The 23,305-nt window shown below is 43.6% G+C and overlaps 1 protein-coding gene across 1 annotated transcript in view; it reads right to left on the reverse strand.

The window, feature by feature from the left end:
* Positions 1-735: 735 nt before the first annotated feature.
* SAMM50 (SAMM50 sorting and assembly machinery component) overlaps positions 736-23,305 on the reverse strand; it is a 153,524-nt gene continuing 130,954 nt past the window's right edge. The window contains exon 15 of the mRNA XM_030215009.1: positions 736-851. Coding sequence (XP_030070869.1) covers positions 806-851 — 46 coding nt within the window. The 3' untranslated portion in view covers positions 736-805. The remainder of the gene's footprint in view (positions 852-23,305) is intronic.

A 23,305-nucleotide genomic window follows, 5' to 3' on the forward strand; every position in this document is an offset into this window, starting at 1 on the left:
CCCAAGCGGTGGGCTCTCTCCACTCTCAGGGGGCCCCTCCTGCTGCGATAACTTTAGAACTTTCGGGAGCCAGTCTTCCAAGAACTGCCTCAGATCTACTTCTGTGATGGACTCGGGGAGGCCCACAAATCTCAAGTTGTTCCTTCTCAAGTGATTTTCAAGATCTTCGATTTTGCCTTCAAGCTTAGCTATCACCGCTCTAAGCTCACGCTGCCCCATTTCCTGTTGGTGAAGACTGTCTTCTACTGTCGATAATCGCTGTTGATAAGCTTGTAATTCTGTATGCAGAGTTTCCACCCGAGTGCCTATCAGGTCTATTTTGTCTGCTATCTTTTGTAATTTTTTGTCTATAGAGTCCTCCAGAATAACCCTCAGTTCAGCCGCCACCTCCGAGGCCCACACTGAGCTCACCAAGGGCCCTCCTGTTTGTTCAGTCTCCGCCATTTTGTCTCCAGCTCAACCACAGTCGGACACTTTCCTTGGCGTTTTGCTAGACATCTCGGGGGTAAGCAACTTCAGTAGATCGGAGTAACAACTCAGGAGCTTCCCGCTGGCCAATTATACGAGGAGAGAGACGGTAAACGGGCCTCGGGGAGGGGGGGGGGGGGAATTTACCCGTATAGGCAGGAGCACTCCGCACATGCACCCGCTCTTCAGCTCGGCATCACGTGACCTCACTGAAGAAATACTTTAAATTATTCCTGGACCTACCCTTCAAATCATGAAAATGAAACATTTAGTACAGTATTCAATCAGGTTTTATTTTCTCAAATACATTCATGTTCCACAGGATCAAACTGAAAGATCATAAGAACCTTATTCCAGCTCCAAACTGCACACCATCACATATCCTAAAGAAAGAGAAAAAAAACCCAGAAATGATTATACCTGGTAAGCTTCAATATACTGTTTAAAAAAAATGTGTAGATAATATTGGTTATTTCTTGTGAAGATGTAAATTAGAATGCAAAACAATTTCAGGTAAAATGTTCAAATGTCATCATAAACCCATCAACAAAAGATTACAGCATTTCACCCTAGGAGAAAATAATAAAGACCCATCCCAACCTTCTCCCAATCTGTCTGGACTCATTTAAAAGAAGTATTTTCTGAATTTTACTAATTTTTTTTTTTATGAAACTGTTTCTCGGCCATGCCCACCCTTTTGGATCAAAGTATATCAACATGCTCTGTGTGGACAAGTGTGAGAAACAAGTGTCAGTATCATTTTAACATAATCACCATCATCTTAAGTATGGCATCAAATGAATGGAAACTAAATTCAAGAGTGTTCTAAGCAAATATACAAAATAAATGACACATAAAAGAAAGGAGACCAAGGAATAATATCAGAAAAGGAGGAAAAAGCCAAAAAACAAACTGAGGAACACATGGCACTGCTGTCTTAGTACTATAGGCCTGATATTCAGCCGGTGACGGGCTGCGCTTTTGCTGTCTGTCACCGGCATTAAACCTCGATATTCAATGCCGGGGCATTTCTGGCGACTGGAATTGAATATCCGGGCTGCACATTTAGGGGCCCTTTTACAAAGGCGTGTTAGGCTCTATGTGCATGCAGCACATGCCAAAATGAGACTACCACCAGGCTATCGCGTCCAACTGGCGGTAATTTCAGATTTTCCATGCGCCCACAACACCTGGATGATTCAGTTATTTATTTCCTGCCACGTGTGGCATTTCTGGTGGCAATCGTTAGTTGGCGCATGCTGACTAGTCACCACACGTGTAGTGCATGAGCCCTTACTGCTAGATCAATGGGTGGCGTTAAGGGCTCAGGCTGGTTTTAGGCGCACACTGGTTTCAGTTTTACCGAATACACTTTTCCTGTCCCATTTTAAAAAAAGCCCTTTTTGCAGATGTGGTAAAAACTGGCCCGGCATGAGCCCAAAACACGCACTTACACTACCGGCTACTTTTTATCACAGCTTAGTAAAAGGACTCCTTAATGCGTTAATAATGCAATTAACACGTTAAATGTTTAACGTGTGTTAAAAATGTTAACGTACATTAACGGCAGGTCTCCCTCCCCCACCCACAACCATCCAGCATTAAAAAAAAACCCAAAACTGAGCTGCAGGGACCGGTTGCCAGGTCGGCCTGCTAGGAAGGTGTGTAGGAAGAAGGGCTGTGCACCCGTGACCCGGAAGTGACCACGGAGGCACAAGCCCACAGCACTTCGGGACCGGTGCAAGACAGGAGAGGCTCTGGGAAGCAGCGTTGGGGCCCAGAAGAGGTGGCCCTCATTCTCTCACTCCTCATACTGCTTCTACCTGCTTCTCTCAGTCCTCTGACCTTGCCTTTTACACTGAGGGCAGGCTGCTTCTCTCATCCGCCCAAGCCTCTCTGTAGCATCCCGCCTCTTCTGACACAGCTTCTTGTTTTCAGGTGGGATGCTAGAGAGGCTTGGGTGGATGAGAGAAGCAGCCTGCCTTTGGCATTAAAGGAAAGGTCAGAGGACTGAGAGGAGCAGGTAGCAGCTGCGTGAGAGTGAGAGAATGTGGACCGTGGGGGGTGGGGAGGAGGTGTCAGGAGGAAGACAGAGAGATATGCAGACCACGGGGGGGGGGGGGGGGGGGGGGGAGGAGGTGGCGGTGCTTGAGAGGGATAGATGGTAGATATAGGGGATGGAAAAAACAAAAAAGGGAGATGGTGCCAATGGAATGGAGCGGAGGAGAGAAATGGTGCACATGGGATGGAGGGAAAGGAAGAGATGGTGCTCATGGGATGGAGGAAAAGGAAGAGATGGTGCTCATGGGATGGAGGGAAAGGAAGAGATGCTGTCCACAGAGAAGGGAGGGGCGGGGCTGAAGATGGAAGGACATGGTGCCCGTGGAGAGAAGGGAAAGAAGAGAGAAGAGGGCGGGTGGAAATGGTGCCCATGGAGGGGAGGGAGGAAATGCTGACCATGGGATGGAGGGAAAGAGATGGTGCCTATGGAGAGGAGGGGAGAGAGAAGGGAAGTGATGGTGCCCACAGAGGGGAGGGGAGGAAGATGGGAAGTCATGGTGCCCGTGGAGAGAAGAGGAAGGGGCGAGAAGAGAGACAGGAAGAGATGGTGTCCATGGAGGGAAGGGAGAGATGGAAACTAGATAGATTTGAGAAGGAGGAAGAAAAACGAATGTGACAGATGGATATAGGGCAGGAAGCGAAGGAGGAGGAAAAAAAAATAATGAATAGACAGGAGGTCCAGGAACCAGAGTTCAGAGCACAGGGAAGCAGAACCAGAGACAGTGATCAAGATATTAGAAAGATAAAATTATCAGACAACAAAGGTGAGATAAATTATTTTAACCCGTTTACTAAGCCGTGCTAGCGGCTGCCACACGGCAATGCTGGCACAGCCCATTCAAAGTAAATGGGCCGAGTCGGTCGGTGCTAGCGCAGCTTAGTAAACGGGGTTTATTTGTAGTTTAGTAATTGAAATATGTCAGTTTTAGAATTTATATCTGTCTGTCTATATATTGCACTGTACAGGAGGAAATGTGAGGGGCGCTTTATGCGGTTAATCATACAATTAAAAATTTTAAGCGATGTACAGTCCTACTAAAAAGTCAACTGGTTAAGCTGATATTCAGCACTAACTGGTTAACCTTTTACCAGTTAAAGATAAGCCACATAAATAGAAAGCCTATTTTAACCGCTGAACATAGCCAGTTAAGTGCTGAATATCCGCGCCTAATCAGCTATGTTGCACAATCTAGCTGGTTAGCTGAAGATATTTAGCAGGAGATAACCAGTTATCTCCCCATGAATATTTATTTATTGCATTTGTATCCCACATTTTCCCACCTATTTGCAGGCTCAATGTGGCTTACAGAGTTTTGTTATGACATAGTCATTCCAGGATGTCAGATACAATTCGTAATGTACAAAGGTTAAGAAAGGGTAGTGAGAAGGAGGGTATTAGGCAGGATAGTATAGAAGGTGGACTTTAATAGCTGGGTGAGCTGGTAGGTAGTTTTGTAAAGTTATGGGTTCTCTTTGTAGGCCTTGTTGAAGAGATGTGTCTTCAAAGATTTGCGAAAGTTAGTTATTTCGTCAATAGTTTTCAGGGCTGTAGATAATGCTTCCACAACCGTGGTTAGGTGCCAATATGCTATTTAACTGGTCAGTATCCATGTTCAGCCAGTTAAGATGGAAAGGGGGAATGGGACTTGATATACCGCCTTTCTGTGGTTTTGCAACTACATTCAAAGTGGTTTGCATAGTATATACAGGTACTTATTTGTACCTGGGGCAATAGAGAGTTGTGACTTAGATAGAGTCACATGGAGCTGCAGTAGGAATTGAACTCAGTTCCCCAGGATCAAAGTCCGCTTGCACTAACCACTAGGCTACTTCTCCACTAAATAGCTTTGAATATCAGGGGGTTATCTGTTTTCAGGATGCCACTCCACAATTAAGTTTTCATGGTGAAAACAGACTGTTCTAATGATGCTGATATCCACTTCACATCACTGCTTTGTAACAGTTCATAAAATACAAATAAACAGATATGAGCAGCTTTCAACCCTGTATAAAATATCGTGACCTATTTTAGCTGATGGGAATCCTTTTTTAATAAGGAGTTTAGGCATAGTGTGAAAGTAACAGCAGTCAAAGATACCACATTAGCAGCTGAATGAACTTGATGGCCACACATCATTAATGCTTAGACTATACTGACAACTGGCTTGTTTGACAAGTCTACAACCAATATAAAAAAAAACACCCAAAACCCAAGAAAGCATTTATATGGAGATGATAGGGTAAAAATGTTTTAGTTTTTTTTTTTTAATTCCGTTTTTATAAATGATATTTTCAATTTACATGATGACAACAATCTTACCCACATTAGTTGGAAGGCCTGTCACTATATGACAGCTAATCTAACTGGTGCGGTATAACTTCCATCCTTCACCTAAGCAGTCCTCCCACCCCTACTCAATCAAGATACCCTTATAGGACCCATCAGCTTCTAACAGGTCCATACCTAGGCTTAACAGCTAGTGGGGGTGAGGGGAGTGACTGGTTAGGGGGCATGTGTAAGTATGTGGGGAGGGAGGTGCTGGAGCAGGCCTACTTGTTCCTTCTCGCACATCTCACACTCCTATGTCCTCTCCATCCTGATAACTAGACCTTCTTGCTCACTTTCCTGTTCTCCCCCTTCTCTCCCACCACTGTAGTTCACCACCTCCTCCTTCCCCAGAATCCATCTGGATCTCAGGCAGCCAGACCTCATAACAAAAGCTACTGTTTCTTCAGCAAGTGAGATCAGGGCTCTCTGCCAGCAGCATCATTCTGTGCTGCAGGCTGACTCAATGTTGACACTTTAAATAACAGCTCAGTGTCTGTTTTGAAGTTGACACTGAAATTGCCACAGCATTCTTAAATGTTCATAACCTCAAGCCACAGTGGAATAGAGATTCCAGATTCCACCAAGATTTTTATCCAAAGATCTACTTTCCTGGACTTACTTGATTCTTAAATTTCACACTTTTGGCCTAAGATTACACAGTGCTTTAGGAACAAATTCTTCCTGGTACAATGTTTTAGTGGAATTATTGCCCTTCTTGAAGTTGCAAGGAATTAGATTATGGGGTGTACAGCATGGAGTGAGAGGGGTGCGTGATGGGAAAAGCATGTGGAACATGCCTCATGGAATATATGTGAGCATCTGTGACAGAGTATCTGAATATGCCTGTGACCAGGAGAGTAGAGAAGGGGGAAGAGGTAGCTTGAAAACAGCAATTCACTAACTGCTGTATTCACTGTATAAAATGTCCCATCTGCAGAAGTTGGAACTGCTTTTCCCATAGAAAAGCACTGGACCATTTTTTGAGGGCATTTATTCTCTGGAACTTCCAGTTAGATTTGGATCAGACTTGATGTGTCTTTTGACTGGGCTTTCCCTCACACCAAATTTAGTCCCATTCCATTAAATATTTGGAGAGTTATTTTGTCCCCAGACATTCTTGACCCCTTGAGTTGGAAAGAATAGGAATTAGGATGATAAAACACTTTGAAACAAACATAAAGGATTTAACTTGATAGAGACGTGGATTTCCTATACTTTTAAAATTTTGCCGTTCATTGGTCTCCCTCAAATTTCTCAACTATAACATAAGAAGTTTTTGCTGGCTAAGACCAATGATCCATCAAGTCCAGCATTCTCTCTGGAAGTAGTCAATATGGGTCTTTAACTGTTTATCCCCATGTCTACCTGAATAATAAGAGCCTGCTCTCCAGAATTCTGCCCAGGATTTCTTTTTTTTTTTTAAACCGAGCTATACTATTAACTTGACCATATCTTCTATGATTTACGATTTATTATACTTCATATATACTGCTTTTCCTGAAAGGCATAACAAAGTGGTGTACAGGTGCCCTTGGCCTGGATTGGCCGCTGTCGTGGACAAGATGCTGGGCTCGATGGACCCTTTGTCTTTTCCCAGTATGGCATTACTTATGTACTTATGACTAAATTTTATAAAAAGGAACGTCATTCTTGAGACAGGAAAGAAAGACAACAAGAAAAGATCAATCTACATAGGAGCAATATGAATATTACAGAACAGTCATTCAGCCATAAGAAGGCAATCATTTGATCAGGACAGGCAGGGATCATCATACTCTAGGTAACCATATTGCTCTCAATATTGCTCACCAAAAGCCTTCAGAAATAAATGAGTTAAGAGGGTTTCAAGTGAAGGGGGTCAAGGAGCACAGAGGGAAGGTACAGTACAATAAAAGGAACTGTGCCTAATGGAATCAAGTCCCACATGGCAAATTGACACAAAATGGAGCTGACAATCATTGAGTGCATGCAAAACTCTAGCAGGAACAAAGAGAAGAACAGAGCAGGAAAGATAAGAAGGGATACCTGTATGCAGAACTTTATGAGTAAGGTTAAGTATCTTGTATTGGATACACTAATGGAAAGCCAATGATAATGAATATAGAGAGGAGCAACATGGTCAAATCTCTTAGCTATTTTTCACATTCCATGTTTTGCACTGACTGTATATGCCAGATAAATGGTTGAATAAGACTAGAATAGACAGCATTACAGTAATCTGAGAAATGAGAAGCGTGTAGAGAACGATATAAAACTGTCTTAGAGCAAAGAAATAAGTTTTCACTAATGCTGCAAACCTGTGTTTTGAAGGTCAATTCCTGGTCCAAAATGACTCCAAGACATTTAAAGTTTGGGAACAATGTAATTGGGAGATGTGAAGCAGAGAAACTAAAGCTGAAGACTAAGACCTACTTGTGATCCAAGAAGTCATTGTTTTTGAATGGTTAAGAATCAAATGGTTCCTTTGAAGCTAAGGAGAGATTACACTCAGACCAGTTTGAAATTGAGAAAGATTTGGTGAAAGAGAGTCAGTATAACGGATCAATAAATGTCATTAGTGTAGTAAAAGGCAATGATGCCAAGAAATGTCAGAAATATATTGGAATATAAGTGGTGCTAGAACTGAGCCCTGAGGCACACCACAATATAACTGATGAACAGAGGAGAGTGAGGAAGTAAAAGAAACAATGAAAATCTGACTACTTAAAAAAAAAGAAAAAGAAGAAAACTATCATAGCACATTACCAGAAATGCCTATATCAGTTAATTGTGACAGCAAAAGTGAGTTATCTTCAACTTCTATTGCTTAATTGGATGTTGACTGAAAATATCCTCTCTTTAAATTTGTTTTAAATCTTCTAACATTTAGTTTCGGTGAGTATCCCTAGTTACAGTATTTCAGATGTTACTCAACATGCTGGGGGTTTAGATCCTTTGTGCTATTTGTGGATCACTGGAGTTTTCTTCAGCCATTGTCTTACCAAGGGAGCAGGGCTAGTTGGAAGGAGAATCAAACTGAATTCAGAAATTGTACTTATCCAGTGATCTGTTCTCCTAATGTTTTATCTGCCCAGCACTCCTGGACTGTAAGAGTTAAGTTAATTAATGCCTGTTAAACCAAGGGAAAATACCACAGTTATTCAGCATGCTGACAGATGACCAAGGCTTGCTAAATGAGGCAGACGAGGTATCTCTTTCAACTGTATCCCGCTGGTTATTTATGTATCTATCAACATAGATCTGCATACAAGAGAAGAGGAAAAGTTAATTTTATCTCAGTATTACTTTATAGTGTCTAAAATCTCTGTTTTCTAATCAAGGAAATCTGAGCATCTGTTGGTGAAATGTGGCTGCAAGAATCTTTTGGAAAACTGTTTGTTTTATAGAGACTCAAGAAAAGACATTGCCTCACTGAATTACTAGATAGTTTCAGAAACAGCCTTAAAATGTCTAAACTTTGTAGTATATTGGGATTTCAATTCGTATGTAAACGGAACTCTCGGGTCAGGAATTAGATTTTATGATGTGGAAGAATGTGTCAGGTCTAAATTAGTAAAAACCCATGCTATTTGGCATGGCATATTCTTAATTCTTTTTTCTGGTCTAATCATTCTCTGATTAGTTTAAAATTAAATTTTATATGCAATAGTTGAAGTCTAGACCACCATGATATAATAAAAAAATAAGCAACCATTAGAAGTTTACACAAATTTATTAACTTGTGTTATAGCAACATGAAATAGTAATTAATGCAAGCTAAAACCCAAACACACATTTCACCGTAATGAATGAAAATCTTCACCAATATGTAATAAAAAAATGAGATATCACATGCAAAGCAGATTATTATTATTTCTTACATTTAACTTTTCATGAAGTTATCACCATCTCCAGAGGTGATGTTAACTGGAACAACTTAAAATGGCCAATGCTGTGCTTTTTTTACTACTACTGAAAAGAATGCTTGAAATGAATAAACTTGTACTAAATTTATAACAATGTTATTATTAATGTAAAAACTTTCTATACAATTGTTTGCAATGCTTACTAATAACATAAGAACATAAGCATTGCCATACTGGGACAGACTAAAGGTCCATCAAGCTCAGTACCCTGTTTCCAACAGTGGCCAATCCAGGTCACAAGTACCTGGCAAGATCCAAGAACAGTAACTTCCCTTATCCTTTTTCCAAATCCCCCTACATCTACTGGGAGATGGGTAGGTTGGGGGTGAAGCTGTCCTAACATCCAGATAATTATCTGCGTACTGCTTATATTCAATGCTGATATCCAGATATTCAGTGCCAGTACCCAGATACGGCCAGGCACTGAATATCCATTTAAATGCAGTGGTTAGTGTTTGACATCAACACTGACTGCAGTCTTTAAATATCAGGGGCTTAACTTTTACCCAGTGCTTCTCAACCCAGTCTTTGGGGCACACCCATCCAATCAGATTTTTAGGATATCCACAATGAATATGCACAAGATAGATTTGCATACAAAGGAAGTAGTGCATGCAAATCTATGTCATGCATATTCATTGTAGATATGTCAATGGGTAGATAGTCAATGGGTGTGCCCCAAGGCCTGGATTGATAACTCCTGCTCTAAACTGATCAACTTATCTGTGGATGGCCTGGTCGAAGCCTGGCATCGAAAACTTAGAATATGCAGTCACCAGCGAGGTCAAGTCATCAGAGAGGTCAAATTAAATTGAAATGTTGATCCATGGAAAAATGTAACATTTCCTGGTTTACAGATGATCTGACAGACATGAAAACATCAGTGACTGGACAGGTGACAATGGTGATGTAATAATAACTTTAATCTGGTGGATCCCCTGGAATCTTATAGATTTTTGGTTATTTCAATTAAAAAGAGCAATTTTCCAGTTTTATCAGAAACTAAAATATCTGAACTTGTATTTCTATTAGTAAATACCTTTTTGCATGATCTATCAACTTAAATTGATGAGGAAGAGATGAATCAACACCGTGATAAATTTGCAAACTTTACCATTCTTTCCAGCAGAAGTTAGAAATAATTGTACAAAAGGAGGTCAACAATATCTGTGCATCTGTCTATTTAGGGATAAAATAACTAAAAATGGAATGGAATGGGAACAAATTTAGTGTGCGGGAAAAAGCAGTGAAAAGACACACAGTTTGAAAAGTGGCCAGATCATCTTCCTCGGCTTTTGATATTTTCCAACGTAGCTTTTCAGTAGTCTGGGACATTTTTATTATTATCATTTGAGATTACTGTTTAATACTCCTTATTATGGACAATATAAAGTTATTTCAATTGAATATGAATTAGTGCCTTCTAATGCCAGACTGATTATGTAGCTATCTATGTGGCTCTGGACAGGTTTCTTGAAGTTGTATATATGAATATTATTTTGGTTTGGAATAAAGTAAGGTTACATAAGATTTATAATAAATTTAGCCTTTATTCTTATTATTTATGATCAAAACTGATCAGTGAAGATACTATGCAAATCTACTGTGTTAGCATTTAACTTTCAAAATGGTAAATATACTACAATCTAAAAAATTATTTTAAAAAGGTGAAAGTAGCAGTTGCAATTGATCAGATTGCCCCCTTGCATGTATCCTCTTAATTGTTCTAGGTGTCCTTGGTATCTCCTTTAAGAGAGAGGTGTGGTAGCCCTATTAGTCCACTCTTAAAGATTATCAATAGAAGAAGGGCAACCTTCGAAAGCTAATCAAGAAATGTATTAAGTTATGTCCAATAAAAAATGTATCATCTTATTTTCTTTTCCATGTTTTATTTTGTTTGATTTCTATTGATATCCTTTAAGAGACAAATTCATTGTGCTGAAAGATCACATTATGCAAAGAGCTCCAAAGTCTTTATCATGCCCAACAAGCATGCCTATCATATGAAACTAATCAATGAAATCTGCTAACTGACCAAAGGTACACTTTTCTACTCTGGCACAAATGACCTCTACCGGCCCCAGAAGTGGCATTTCCTCAAACCTCAGTGTCTAAAATCCCTCGAGTAAAGTCAGTTCATTGTGTTCTGCTTTCCCTATTCCCTCTCCTTCTCATTCCTTCCCAGTTCCCCCCCCCCCCCCCCCCAAAGAATCCTGGCATTCTGTCCCCATCTTCCTTCGTATCTAGTGTTTGGACATTTACTCCAATATCAATGTGTCTGGTCTTACAAACTTCTCTCTTTCACTAGGCAAACAACTAGCCTACTTGATTCCATCCCCTCACATTGGTTAAAGTACTCCTCCCTTGGCCTTGTTCCCTTACTTTTGTTTACCAACAACAATAGTTTTCACTCCGGTCATATCCCTTCTTTGTGGAAACAGCCATCATCTCTCCCAGTACAGAAAAAAAAAAAAGCCAAGTCTTGACCCTACCATACCCTCCAGTTACAGAGCTATCTCTAACCATTATTATATATCCAAACATATGGAAAAGGTAATCTGTTCTCAATTACTTCAGCACACTGAATCTGCTCACATTTTACATCCATATCAAACAGGGATTAGGCCAGGCCACAGCAAGGAAACCCTTAATATCACTCATCAATGACCTTCACTCCACTTTTGATGCTTCCAGAGTTGCTTTAGTCTCATTAACCATAATTATCAAGACTTCTCAGATATAGGCCTTGTTCATTGATAATTGTCCTCTTTCCTATCAGATCGGCCCTTCTACGTCTCCTTACTCTGTTCTAGCTCTGTCACACATTCACTACTCTGTGGTATTCCCCAGGGTTCGGTTCTGGCATTCTCTCTCTTCAATATCTTTCTTAGCTCACTTGCCACATTCATTCAAAGCCTTGCTATATCATCCTACTTCTACACAGACAACATCCTACTAGTTTCTTATCACAACCCTGACTGCTCAGACATGCAGCCCCTTCAATCTTGCCTGGATGCTGTCTCCAACTGGTTACACATCCACCACTTAATACTAAAACATAAAACACAGCAAAACCACTGTTTTCTGAATCACGAGGCACTCCCTCTGTCTATCACTGGCTCCTATTGTTGGCATCCCAATCACCCTCATTGATTCTTTCCGTTATCTTGGCATCCAATTAGATTATCACCATTCTTTTGGCAGTCAGGTCTTTTTAGTTATCAAATCCAGTTTTCTTGCCCTCCGTTATATCAGGATGGTCTGTGATTTTCTTGATGATGCAGCCTGCACCTTTCTTCTTCATGCTTTAGTCATGTCCTGCTTAGACCACTGCAACACTATCTATACAGGTCTCACCTAGGTCCATTTCGGAGTGTTCAGAATACATCCATTAGGCTTCTGGCTCTTGTTCATCGCTTTGATCATATACTGTAGCACCCCTGGCTCTCTATCACAATATTCAATACAAAGTTTTAACCCCGACATACGAAACTCTCCAACTGGCACCCCTTTATATATCTTCCCTCCTTTATTATTCCCTTATACCCTATCCAGGACTCTTCGCTCAGCCTCTGAATATCACCTTGCTATTTCCTCTGTTTTTCGTTGCCGGATGCACTCTATCAGACAAAACACTTTCTTTTTGTCTTGCTTCTTCTTTATGGAACTCCCACCTTCTTACACTTTGGACAAAGTCACCATAGAGTGGAGGAGTAGCCTAACGGTTAGTGCAGTGGGTTTGATTCCCACTGCAGCTCTTTAAGACCCTGAGCAAGTAACTTAACTCTTCATTGCCCCAGGTACAAAAATCTAGGTTGTGAGCCTACTATGGACAAAGTACTTGTAAACTGGTTTACAAAAATGCAGTATATCAAATGCACTACCCTTACATCAAATTTAATCTAATTTAGACCTTTTTAATCCGCTTAATCATCAAGTTCAAGGCAGAGAACAGTCACACATTATATGCAGGTACTTTCTCTGTCTCTACTACTACTACTACTACTAAAAGCATTTGTATAGCGCTACCAGACACACGCAGCGCTGAACATTTGACATAAAGAGACAGTCCCTGCTCAAAGGGCTTACAATCTAGGTAGAACAGACAGACAAGACATTAATGGGCAAGGGAATTAATGGGTAGAGAGGAGGAGGGCGAATGAGTAGTGGTTAGGAGCCAAAGGCAGAAGTGAAAAGGTGAGATTTCAGCATAGATTTAAAAACAGGTAGAGAAGAAGCTAGACGTATGGGTTCAGGAAGACGGTTCTAGGCATAAGGTGCTGCAAGAGAAAAGGAACGAAGTCTGGAGTTAGCGGTGGAGGAGAAGGGGGACGATAAGAGAGATTTGTTCAGAGAGCGGAGTTCACGGGGAGGAATGTGCGGAGAAATGAGAGAGGAGAGGTAATGAGGGGTCATGGAGTGGGTGCACTTAAAGGTCAGTAAGAGGAGTTTGTACTGTATACGGAAGCGGACAAGCTACAGGAATACTGATCCCCTGATCCCTTTCGTTAAAACTCAGCATGTGCTATCTGAATTAGCATGTGCTAAATGCTAAGACTTCCATGGGTATAAAGTGAACTTTGTAGCATTTATTGTGTGCTAATTCTGTCAGTGCACACTAAGCCTTAGTAAAAGGTCCTCAGGTCTCATCAAGTTATACTATGTCATTTTCAGGTGCACAGGAATAGATACAAACTATGGGTGAAGCATAATATTGGCATTAGATATATAATCTATATAATCTATAATTCTAGACTCCATCCTGCATTTTGCAAAGAAATATTTACATGTATTTACATGTATTTACATGTATTTACATGTCTCTAGAGGGCTCACAATCTAAGTTTTGTCCCTGAGGCAATGGAGGGTTAAGTGACTTGCCCAAAGTCACAAGGAGCTGCAGCAAAATTGAACCCAGAACAAATTTAGATTCTCTCTCAAGATGTATCTCTTCTCCTTTGCCTTCCCAGGGTACAGTGGGCATATATATAGGGCTTTTCTTGTCTGCAATCTGTTTCCGCTATTTAATTACATATTTATAGCCCGCTTAACCATTGTTATAGCTCAAGGCAGGGAACAAGAAAACAAAACAATAGTGGCAGAAATGTACAAAATAATAAAAATAAATGTATTTATTTATAAAACTTTATATACCCTCTTCTTGGCAAACAGATTGCCATTCAAGACGGTGGACAATTCAATGTAATAACAAAAGTACATAAAATGAACACAAAATCAAAATTTAAAATCTAGGAAGCAAGTTTTCAGTGCCTTCCTAAAGGCCAAATATGATGGTATTTTCCTAAGCTCAGATAGTAGCCTATTCCATTATTCAACAAACTGTTGTCAGAAAAGTTTTCATTCCCCATCTTTTCCTATTAAAAAAACCTGACCTATTTGGAATTACCAAACAGTTCTGATCCATGGACTATAACCTATGATTCGGGACATACTTTTGAATAAAAGGGCAAAGCAATTACAGAATTTGTGAATGAAAATCTTAAAGACCAAAATTAAAATTTTAAACTAATAACACTCCGGTATCGGCAATCAATGTAGCTTAATCAATTCCTTTTTACAATCAGAAACCAAAATTATCTAAACTAAACAAAGAACTGAAAAATCAGTGTGTATCTGATGATCAAATTTGCAGATTATACAAAATTATTCAGTCTATGAGGAGTTCCAGAAGGGCCTTGCCAGTCTAGGGAACTGGGCATGTAATTTGAAGTTTAAATTTAGGGCCCGTTTTACTAAAGTGCATTAAGGAGTTGGCACAGGAATTGCTGCATTCTACTTGTTAGTGCATACCCATGCTAACAACAGTTAACACAGCAGCTTGACTCAGCATGTGTTAATCATGCATTAACTAACAAATATGTAACGGAGTGCAGTGTTCCTTACACTTAGGGGTGAATTCTATATATGGCGCCAAAAAAAGCACAATTCTATAAGCCATGCTTAAAATTATAAAATAGTGCTTCCGCCCGGGAATAGTGTCTAACTTTAGGCACAGCCATTTGCAACAACTGAAATGTGATGCAAAGTTATGCGCCTAAATTAGGCGCGTATCCCCCCTTATTCCATAACACATGTAAATGCTAGGAACGCCCCCGTTCTGCACATGACCCTCCCATTTCTATGCTCCCTTTTTTTTTTTACTCATACGTAAAATTCCAATTAAATCTAATTAGTTCCAATAATTGTTTATTAAAAAGCTAATTATTGGCGCTAATAACGTGTTATTTTAATTGCGCACACAATTTTTGGCAACTTTTAAAGAACAAGGGGGTTAACGTGCAGTATGATATCTGAAGATCGGTTAATGCCACCTCAGTAGATGGCATTAAGTACATCCACATGTAGCAAGTATATTGTTCTTGTGTCAAATGTATGGGAGGATAAGACACAAGGACTGCCATACTGGGTCAGACCAAAGGTCCATCTAGCCCAGTGTTACAAGTATCTGGCAGATTCTATGCTATCTACCTCCCAGAGATAAACAGTGGCTTTCTCCAGGTGTACCTTAATAACAGTTTATGGAATGTACCTCCAAGAATTTGTCCAGATTCTTTTTAAAGCCCTCTATGCTAGCTGCTTTTAACACATCCTCTGGCAATGAGTTCCAGAGCTTAATTATGTGTTGAATGAAAAAAAAATTCTTCTCCAATTAGTTTTAAAAGCATTACTAGATACAAAACTTAGATTGTGAGCCCAATAAGGGCAGAGAAAGTACCTGCATATAACATACATAAACCACTTTGACTGTCCCCAGAAAGGCAAATGACCCTATTTAGGATGTAACTTTACCTATTCCACTCCACTCAGGATTTTGTAGACCTCTATCATACCCCTCTCAGCCATCTCTTCTCCAAGCTAAAGAGCCCTAACCTCTTGCATCCTCTTGATCCTTTTTCACTGTATTATTTCTAATTCCACTATCCAGCTTATAATCGAAAGAGAAAAACGCCTATATTTCGACCCAAATCGGGAGATGGGCGTATTTCTCACAAAGGCGCCCAAATCGGTATAATCGAAAGCTGATTTTGGACGTTTCCAACTGCACTCCGTCGCGGAAATGAATAAAGTTGACGGGGCGTGTCGGCGGCGGGACTGGGGTGTGGTTATCAGCTGAGGGGAGATGGGCGTCTGTAGCTGATAATCGAAAAAAAAAAAAAGGCGTTTTTACTGTGATTTTGGGTCACTTTTTTTGGACCCTTTTTTTTTCACGAACAAGTCCCAAAAAAGTGCCCCAACTGCCCAGATGACCACTGGAGGGAATCGGGGATGACCTCCACGGACTCCCCCAGTGGTCACTAACCCCCTCCCACCATAAAAAACCCCACTTTAAAAACTTTTTCCCAGCCTGTATGCCAGCCTCAAATGCCGTACCCACCTCCATGACAGCAGAATGTGTTTGATCCTCTCACAGCCTTTCCCTGGGTCAGATGTGGCTCTCGGGTGCAGTACAGGGTCACATCAGCATTGCATTGTGGTGGGTGTAGGGTATTGGGCTCCGTGATTTCATTAGCTTGTGTTACAGTCTCACGATGTTGGTAGTTGGTAGGCTCTTCTTCCATGGTGCTTTTCCCCCTGCCTACTGGGTCAGAGTGTGCCCTGTTGTGTTTCCTGTTGTAGTCCATGCAGTAGTGGCCATTTTTGTAAGCCAGTTTTAGTTACCTTTCCTGTGTTAGCCACGATAGACAACTTAGTTCAGGGAGACTCGTTGCCAGTGGGGCACAACCTCTGCAGTTAACTGTGAGTAAACGTGCTTATTCCAATAAAGGACGTTTTCGGAGAGATTAGTCTTCAGGTGTCAACTGGTGTGCCAATGTTATAGAGCAGCAACAAGTCCTAGAGGCCTGCGTGTATGCAGGTCCCTGGAGCACTTTTAGTGGGTACCGCAGTGCACTTCAGGCAGGTGGACCCAGGCCCATCCCCCCCCCCCCCACCTGCAACACTTGTGCTGGTAAATGGGAGGCCTTCAAAACCCACTGTACCCACATGTAGGTGCCCCCTTCACCCCTAAGAGCTATGGTAGTGTTGTACATTTGTGGGTAGTGGGTTTTGGGGGAGGGGGGTTGGGAGCTCAGCACCCGTGGTAAGGGAGCTATGCATGTGGGAGCTTTTTCTGAAGTCCACCGCACTAACCTAGGGTGCCCAGTTGGTGTCCTGGCATATCAGGGGGGCCAGTGTACTACCAATCCTGGCCCCTCCCACAACCAAATGGCTCAGATTAGGATGTTTTAGAGCTGGGCGTTTTTAGTTTCCATTATCGCTAAAAAAAAAAACAAACGCCCAGCTCAAAAATGTCCATTTTTTCGAAAATACGGTTCGGCCTGCCCCTTCACGGACCCGTTCTCGGAGATAAACGTCCATGGAGATAGGCGTTCGCGTTTGATTATACCCCTCCACATCTTCTTTGAGATGTGGTGATTAGAATTGCACACAATATTTGAGCACTGAGCATAAGATTTCAGAGCACTGTCTGTGATGACACCAAGATCTTTTTCTTGGGTGACTTCTAATGTGGAACCCGGAGCTGGTTTAACAGGTGAGGAGCTGGTTCAGGACGTGCTACATAAAGGATGCCAGAATGCCTTTGTCTCAGGGATACCTGGAACAACCTGGTAAGCACAGTGGGCTAGATTCTAAATATGGCGCTTGAAAAATCCAGATGGAAAAAAAAAAACGCCTAAGTGTATTCTTTATAGTATGCCTATATTTTATAGAATATGCTTAAATTTCTGTGCGGTATATAGAATTACGCCAAGCATCTCTCCACGCAACCAAATTTGGTCGTGTCCATTTAGGCCATGTTTTACTTGGTGTAAATCCCGACGCCTAAATTAGGCGCAGAGCCGGTGTATTCTATAACAATGCACATAAAGTTTAGAAATGCCCCACCCCCTTTTCAACTCTGTGACTTAGAATTTAAGCGCACCACATTACAGAATACGCTTAGCGAGTTGTGAACGTAAATCTTAATGCCAATTAGTGCTGATAATTGCTTAACATCCAATTAACATCGCTGATTAGCTAGTTAACCAAGTTACATGCACTGTTATAGAATACACTTTGATTTCCGCGTGATATATAGAATTTGGGGGAGTACGCATAGCAGGAGGGTGCCCGAAGCTATTGCGACCACCACTGTTACCTGTTTATGTTTATATTCATTACCACCTTTCAATAAAAACAATCAAAGTGGTTTACATATTAGAATGGCATATAGAAAGGAACTACACCCAACGGATAAGAAAGGGAAGGCAGAAGAGAGTCAGGGGTCTTACATTCGAAGAGACAGAAGGCAAACATTGCCAAATTATGTCATACTTGGAAGAACATTTGCGAACAGTGGTTCAAGCAGCAGTTTTATCTATTATGGATTACTGAAACAGTATTTTGATTGAATTACCTGATTTTCAGATCTCCAGACTGCAAATTATACAAAATGTTTTAAGTAAGATGTTTTTCGGGGGCTTTAGGTGGAATAAAGCAACCCTATTTTTGGTTGTATTACATTGGAGCCTATTCAGGCAAGTTTTTAAAATATGTTTTTAAGATTCTTCACGATCTACCTCCACTTTCTCTTGGTTGTCCTGATATGGTTCTGGACACAGTTTGCGTTCTGAGACTCAATGGAGAGTTACTCTCCTTCCAATTAAGAAATTTATTAACCTAGAGAAAAGGAAGGATTGATGGTATTGGACCAACAGCATGGAAATCTTAACCTTTACACTTATGTTCACAGCAAAAGTATAAGAAATATTGTCAAGATATAAAGACAGGTTTTTTAAAGAAGTTTATAGTTTATAAAGCGAATGCTACATACCTGTAGAAGGTATTCTCCGAGGACAGCAGGCTGATTGTTCTCACTGATGGGTGACGTCCACGGCAGCCCCTCCAATCGGAAACTTCACTAGCAAAGGCCTTTGCTAGCTCTCGCGCGCCCATGCGCACCGCGCATGCGCGGCCGTCTTCCCGCCCGAACCGGCTCGTGTTCGTCAGTCCCGTATGTAGCAAGACAAAGACAAGGGAAGACATAACTCCAAAGGGGAGGCAGGCGGGTATGTGAGAACAATCAGCCTGCTGTCCTCGGAGAATACCTTCTACAGGTATGTAGCATTCGCTTTCTCCGAGGACAAGCAGGCTGCTTGTTCTCACCGATGGGGTATCCCTAGTCCCCAGGCTCACTCAAAACAACAAACATGGTCAATTGGGCCTCGCAACGGCGAGGACATAACTGAGATAGACCTAAAAACGTATCCAACTAACAGAGAGTGTAACCTGGAACAGAATAAAACATGGGCCTAGGGGGGTGGAGTTGGATTCTAAACCCCGAACAGATTCTGAAGCACTGACTGCACGAACCGACTGTCGCGTCGGGTATCCTGCTGCAGGCAGTAATGAGATGTGAATGTGTGGACAGATGACCACGTCGCAGCTTTGCAGATCTCTTCAATGGTGGTTGACTTCAAGTGGGCCACTGACGCAGCCATGGCTCTGACATTGTGAGCCGTGACATGACCCTCAAGAGCCAGCCCAGCCTGGGCGTAAGTGAAGGAAATGCAATCTGCTAGCCAATTGGATATGGTGCGTTTCCTCACAGCCACTCCCCTCCTGTTGGGATCAAAAGAAACAAACAATTGGGCGGACTGTCTGTTGGGCTGTGTCCACTCCAGATAGAAGGCCAATGCTCTTTTGCAGTCCAATGTGTGCAGCTGACGTTCAGCAGGGCAGAAATGAGGACGGGGAAAAAATGTTGGCAAGACAATTGACTGGTTCAGATGGAACTCCGACACTACCTTCGGCAAGAACTTAGGGTGAGTGCGGAGGACTACTCTATTATGATGAAATTTGGTGTAAGGGGCCTGGGCTACCAGGGCCTGAAGCTCACTGACTCTACGAGCTGAAGTAACTGCCACCAAGAAAATGACCTTCCAGGTCAAGTACTTCAGATGGCAGGAGTTCAGTGGCTCAAAAGGAGGTTTCATCAGCTGGGTGAGAACGACATTGAGATCCCATGACACTGTAGGAGGTTTGACAGGGGGCTTTGACAAAAGCAAACCTCTCATGAAGCGAACAACTAAAGGCTGTCCTGAGATTGGCTTACCTTCCACACGGTAATGGTATGCACTGATTGCGCTAAGGTGAACCCTTACAGAGTTGGTCTTGAGGCCAGACTCAGACAAGTGCAGAAGGTAGTCAAGCAGGGTCTATGTAGGACAAGAGCGAGGATCTAAGGCCTTGCTGTCACACCAGACGGCAAACCTCCTCCATAAAAAGAAGTAACTCCTCTTAGTGGAATCTTTCCTGGAAGCAAGCAAGACACGGGAGACACCCTCTGACAGACCCAAAGAGGCAAAGTCTACGCTCTCAACATCCAGGCCGTGAGAGCCAGAGACTGGAGGTTGGGATGCAGAAGCGTCCCTTCGTCCTGTGTGATGAGGGTCGGAAAACACTCCAATCTCCACGGTTCTTCGGAGGACAACTCCAGAAGAGGGAACCAGATCTAACGCGGCCAAAAGGGAGCAATCAGAATCATGGTGCCCCGGTCTTGCTTGAGTTTCAATAAAGTCTTCCCCACCAGAAGTATGGGAGGATAAGCATACAGCAGACCTTCCTCCCAGTCCAGGAGGAAGGCATCCGATGCCAGTCGACCGTGGGCCTGAAGTCTGGAACAGAACTGAGGGACCTTGTGGTTGGCTCGAGATGCGAAGAGATCTACCAAGGGGGTGCCCCACACTTGGAAGATCTGGCGCACTACTCTGGAGTTGAGCGACCACTCGTGAGGTTGCATAATCCTGCTCAACCTGTTGGCCAGACTGTTGTTTACGCCTGCCAGATATGTGGCTTGGAGCCACATGCTGTAACGGCGAGCCCAGAGCCACATGCTGACGGCTTCCTGACACAGGGGGCGAGAGCCGGTGCCCCCCTGCTTGTTGATGTAATACATGGCAATCTGGTTGTCTGTCTGAATTTGGATAATTTGATGGGACAGCCGATCTCTGAAAGCCTTCAGAGCGTTCCAGACCGCTCGTAACTCCAGGAGATTGATCTGCAGATCGCGTTCCTGGAGGGACCAGCTTCCTTGGGTGTGAAGTTCATCGACATGAGCTCCCCACCCCAGGAGAGACACATCCGTAGTCAGCACCTTTTGTGGCTGAGGAATTTGGAGGGGGCGTCCCAGAGTCAAATTGGCCCAAATCGTCCACCAGTACAGGGATTTGAGAAAACTCGTGGACAGGTGGATCACGTCCTCTAGATCCCCAGCAGCCTGAAACCACTGGGAAGCTAGGGTCCATTGAGCAGATCGCATGTGAAGACGAGCCATGGGAGTCACATGGACTGTGGAGGCCATGTGGCCAAGCAATCTCAACATCTGCCGAGCTGTGATCTACTGGGACGCTCGTACCCGGGAGACGAGGGACAGCAGACTGTTGGCCCTCGTCTCCGGGAGATAGGCCCGAGCCGTCCGAGAATCCAGCAGAGCTCCTATGAATTCGAGTCTCTGTACTGGGAGAAGGTGGGACTTTGGGTAATTTATCACAAACCCTAGTAGCTCCAGGAGTCGAATAGTCATCTGCATGGACTGTAGAGCTCCTGCCTCGGAAGTGTTCTTCACCAGCCAATCGTCGAGATAAGGGAACACGTGCACTCCGAGCCTGCGAAGCGCTGCTGCTACCACAGCTAGGCACTTCATGAACACTCTGGGCACAGAGGCGAGCCCAAAGGGTAGCACACAGTACTGGAAGTGACGTGATCCCAGACGAAATCGAAGATACTGTCTGTGAGCTGGCAGTATCGGGATGTGTGTATAAGCATCCTTTAAGTCCAGAGAGCATAGCCAATCGTTTTGCTGAATCATGGGAAGAAGGGTGCCCAGGGAAAGCATCCTGAACTTTTCCTTGACCAGATATTTGTTCAGAGCCCTTAGGTCTAGGATGGGACGCATCCCCTCCGTTTTCTTTTCCACAAGGAAGTACCTGGAATAGAATCCCAGCCCTTCTTGCCCGGATGGCACGGGCTCGACCGCATTGGCGCTGAGAAGGGCGGAGAGTTCCTCTGCGAGTACCTGCTTGTGCTGGAAGCTGAAGGACTGAACTCCCGGTGGGCAATTTGGAGGCTTCGAGGCCAAATTGAGGGTGTATCCTTGCCGGACTATTTGGAGAACCCACTGGTCGGAGGTTATGAGAGGCCACCTTTGGTGAAAAACTTTCAACCTCCCCCCGACCGGCAGGTCGCCCGGCACGGACACCTTGACATTGGCTATGCTCTTCTGGAGCCAGTCAAAAGCTCGCCCCCTGCTTTTGCTGGGGAACTGTGGGGCCTTGCTGAGGCGCACGCTGCTGACGAGAGCGAGCGCGCTGGGGCTTAGCCTGGGCCGCAGGCTGTCGAGAGGGAGGATTGTACCTATGCTTACCAGAAGAGTAGGGAACAGCCCTCCTTCCCCCATAAAAACGTCTACCTGAAGAGGTAGATGCTGAAGGCTGCCGGCGGGAGAATTTGTCGAAAGCGTTATCCCGCTGGTGGAGCTGTTCTACCAGCTGTTCGACTTTTTCTCCAAAAATGTTGTCCACTCGGCAAGGGGAGTCCGCAATCCGCTGCTGGATTCTATTCTCCAGGTCGGAGGCACGCAGCCATGAGAGTCTGCGCATCACCACACCTCTGGCCAGGAATTTTCTGCATGCCTTCAGCTGCCTGACCCCCTCCTGAAACGGCTTGGCTTGCTCAGAAGGGAGCTTGTCCACCAAGCCCGCCAACTGCCGCACATTGTTCCGCTTGTGGATGCTCGTGTAGAGCTGGTAGGACTGAAACTTGGCCACGAGCATAGAAGAATGATAGGCCTTCCTCCCAAAGGAGTCTAAGGTTCTAGAGTCCTTGCCAGGGGGCGCAGAAGCATGCTCCCTAGAACTCTTAGCCTTCTTTAGGGCCAGATCCACCACACCAGAGTCGTGAGGCAACTGAGTGCGCATCAGCTCTGGGTCCCCATGGATCCGGTACTGGGATTCGATCTTCTTGGGAATGTGGGGATTAGTTAGAGGCTTGGTCCAGTTCGCCAGCAATGTCTTTTTTAGGACATGATGCATGGGTACTGTGGACGCTTCCTTAGGTGGAGAAGGATAGTCCAAGAGCTCAAACATCTCATCCTCCACGACCACCGGGAAGGGGATGGCCGTAGACATCTCCCGGAAAAAGGCCGTGAAAGACAGACTCTCGGGAGGAGAAAGCTGCCTTTCAGGGGAGGGAGTGGGATCAGAAGGAAGGCCATCAGACTCCTCGTCAGAGAAATATCTGATGTCCTCCTCCTCCTCCCACGAGGCCTCACCATCGGTATCAGACACAAGTTCATGAACCTGTGTCTGAAGCCATGCCCGACTCGACTCCGTGGAAACATGGCCACGGTGGGAGCGCCGAGAGGTAGACTCCCTCACCAGCACCGGCGAAGCTCCCTCCACCGACGTCGTCGGGGAGTCTTCCTGGGAGGCGGCCGCAGCCGGTTCCGCAAGCGGTACCGATGCCGGAGACCTCACCCCGG

Source organism: Microcaecilia unicolor, chromosome 9, assembly GCF_901765095.1.
Source record: "Microcaecilia unicolor chromosome 9, aMicUni1.1, whole genome shotgun sequence".
Lineage (NCBI taxonomy): Eukaryota > Metazoa > Chordata > Amphibia > Gymnophiona > Siphonopidae > Microcaecilia > Microcaecilia unicolor.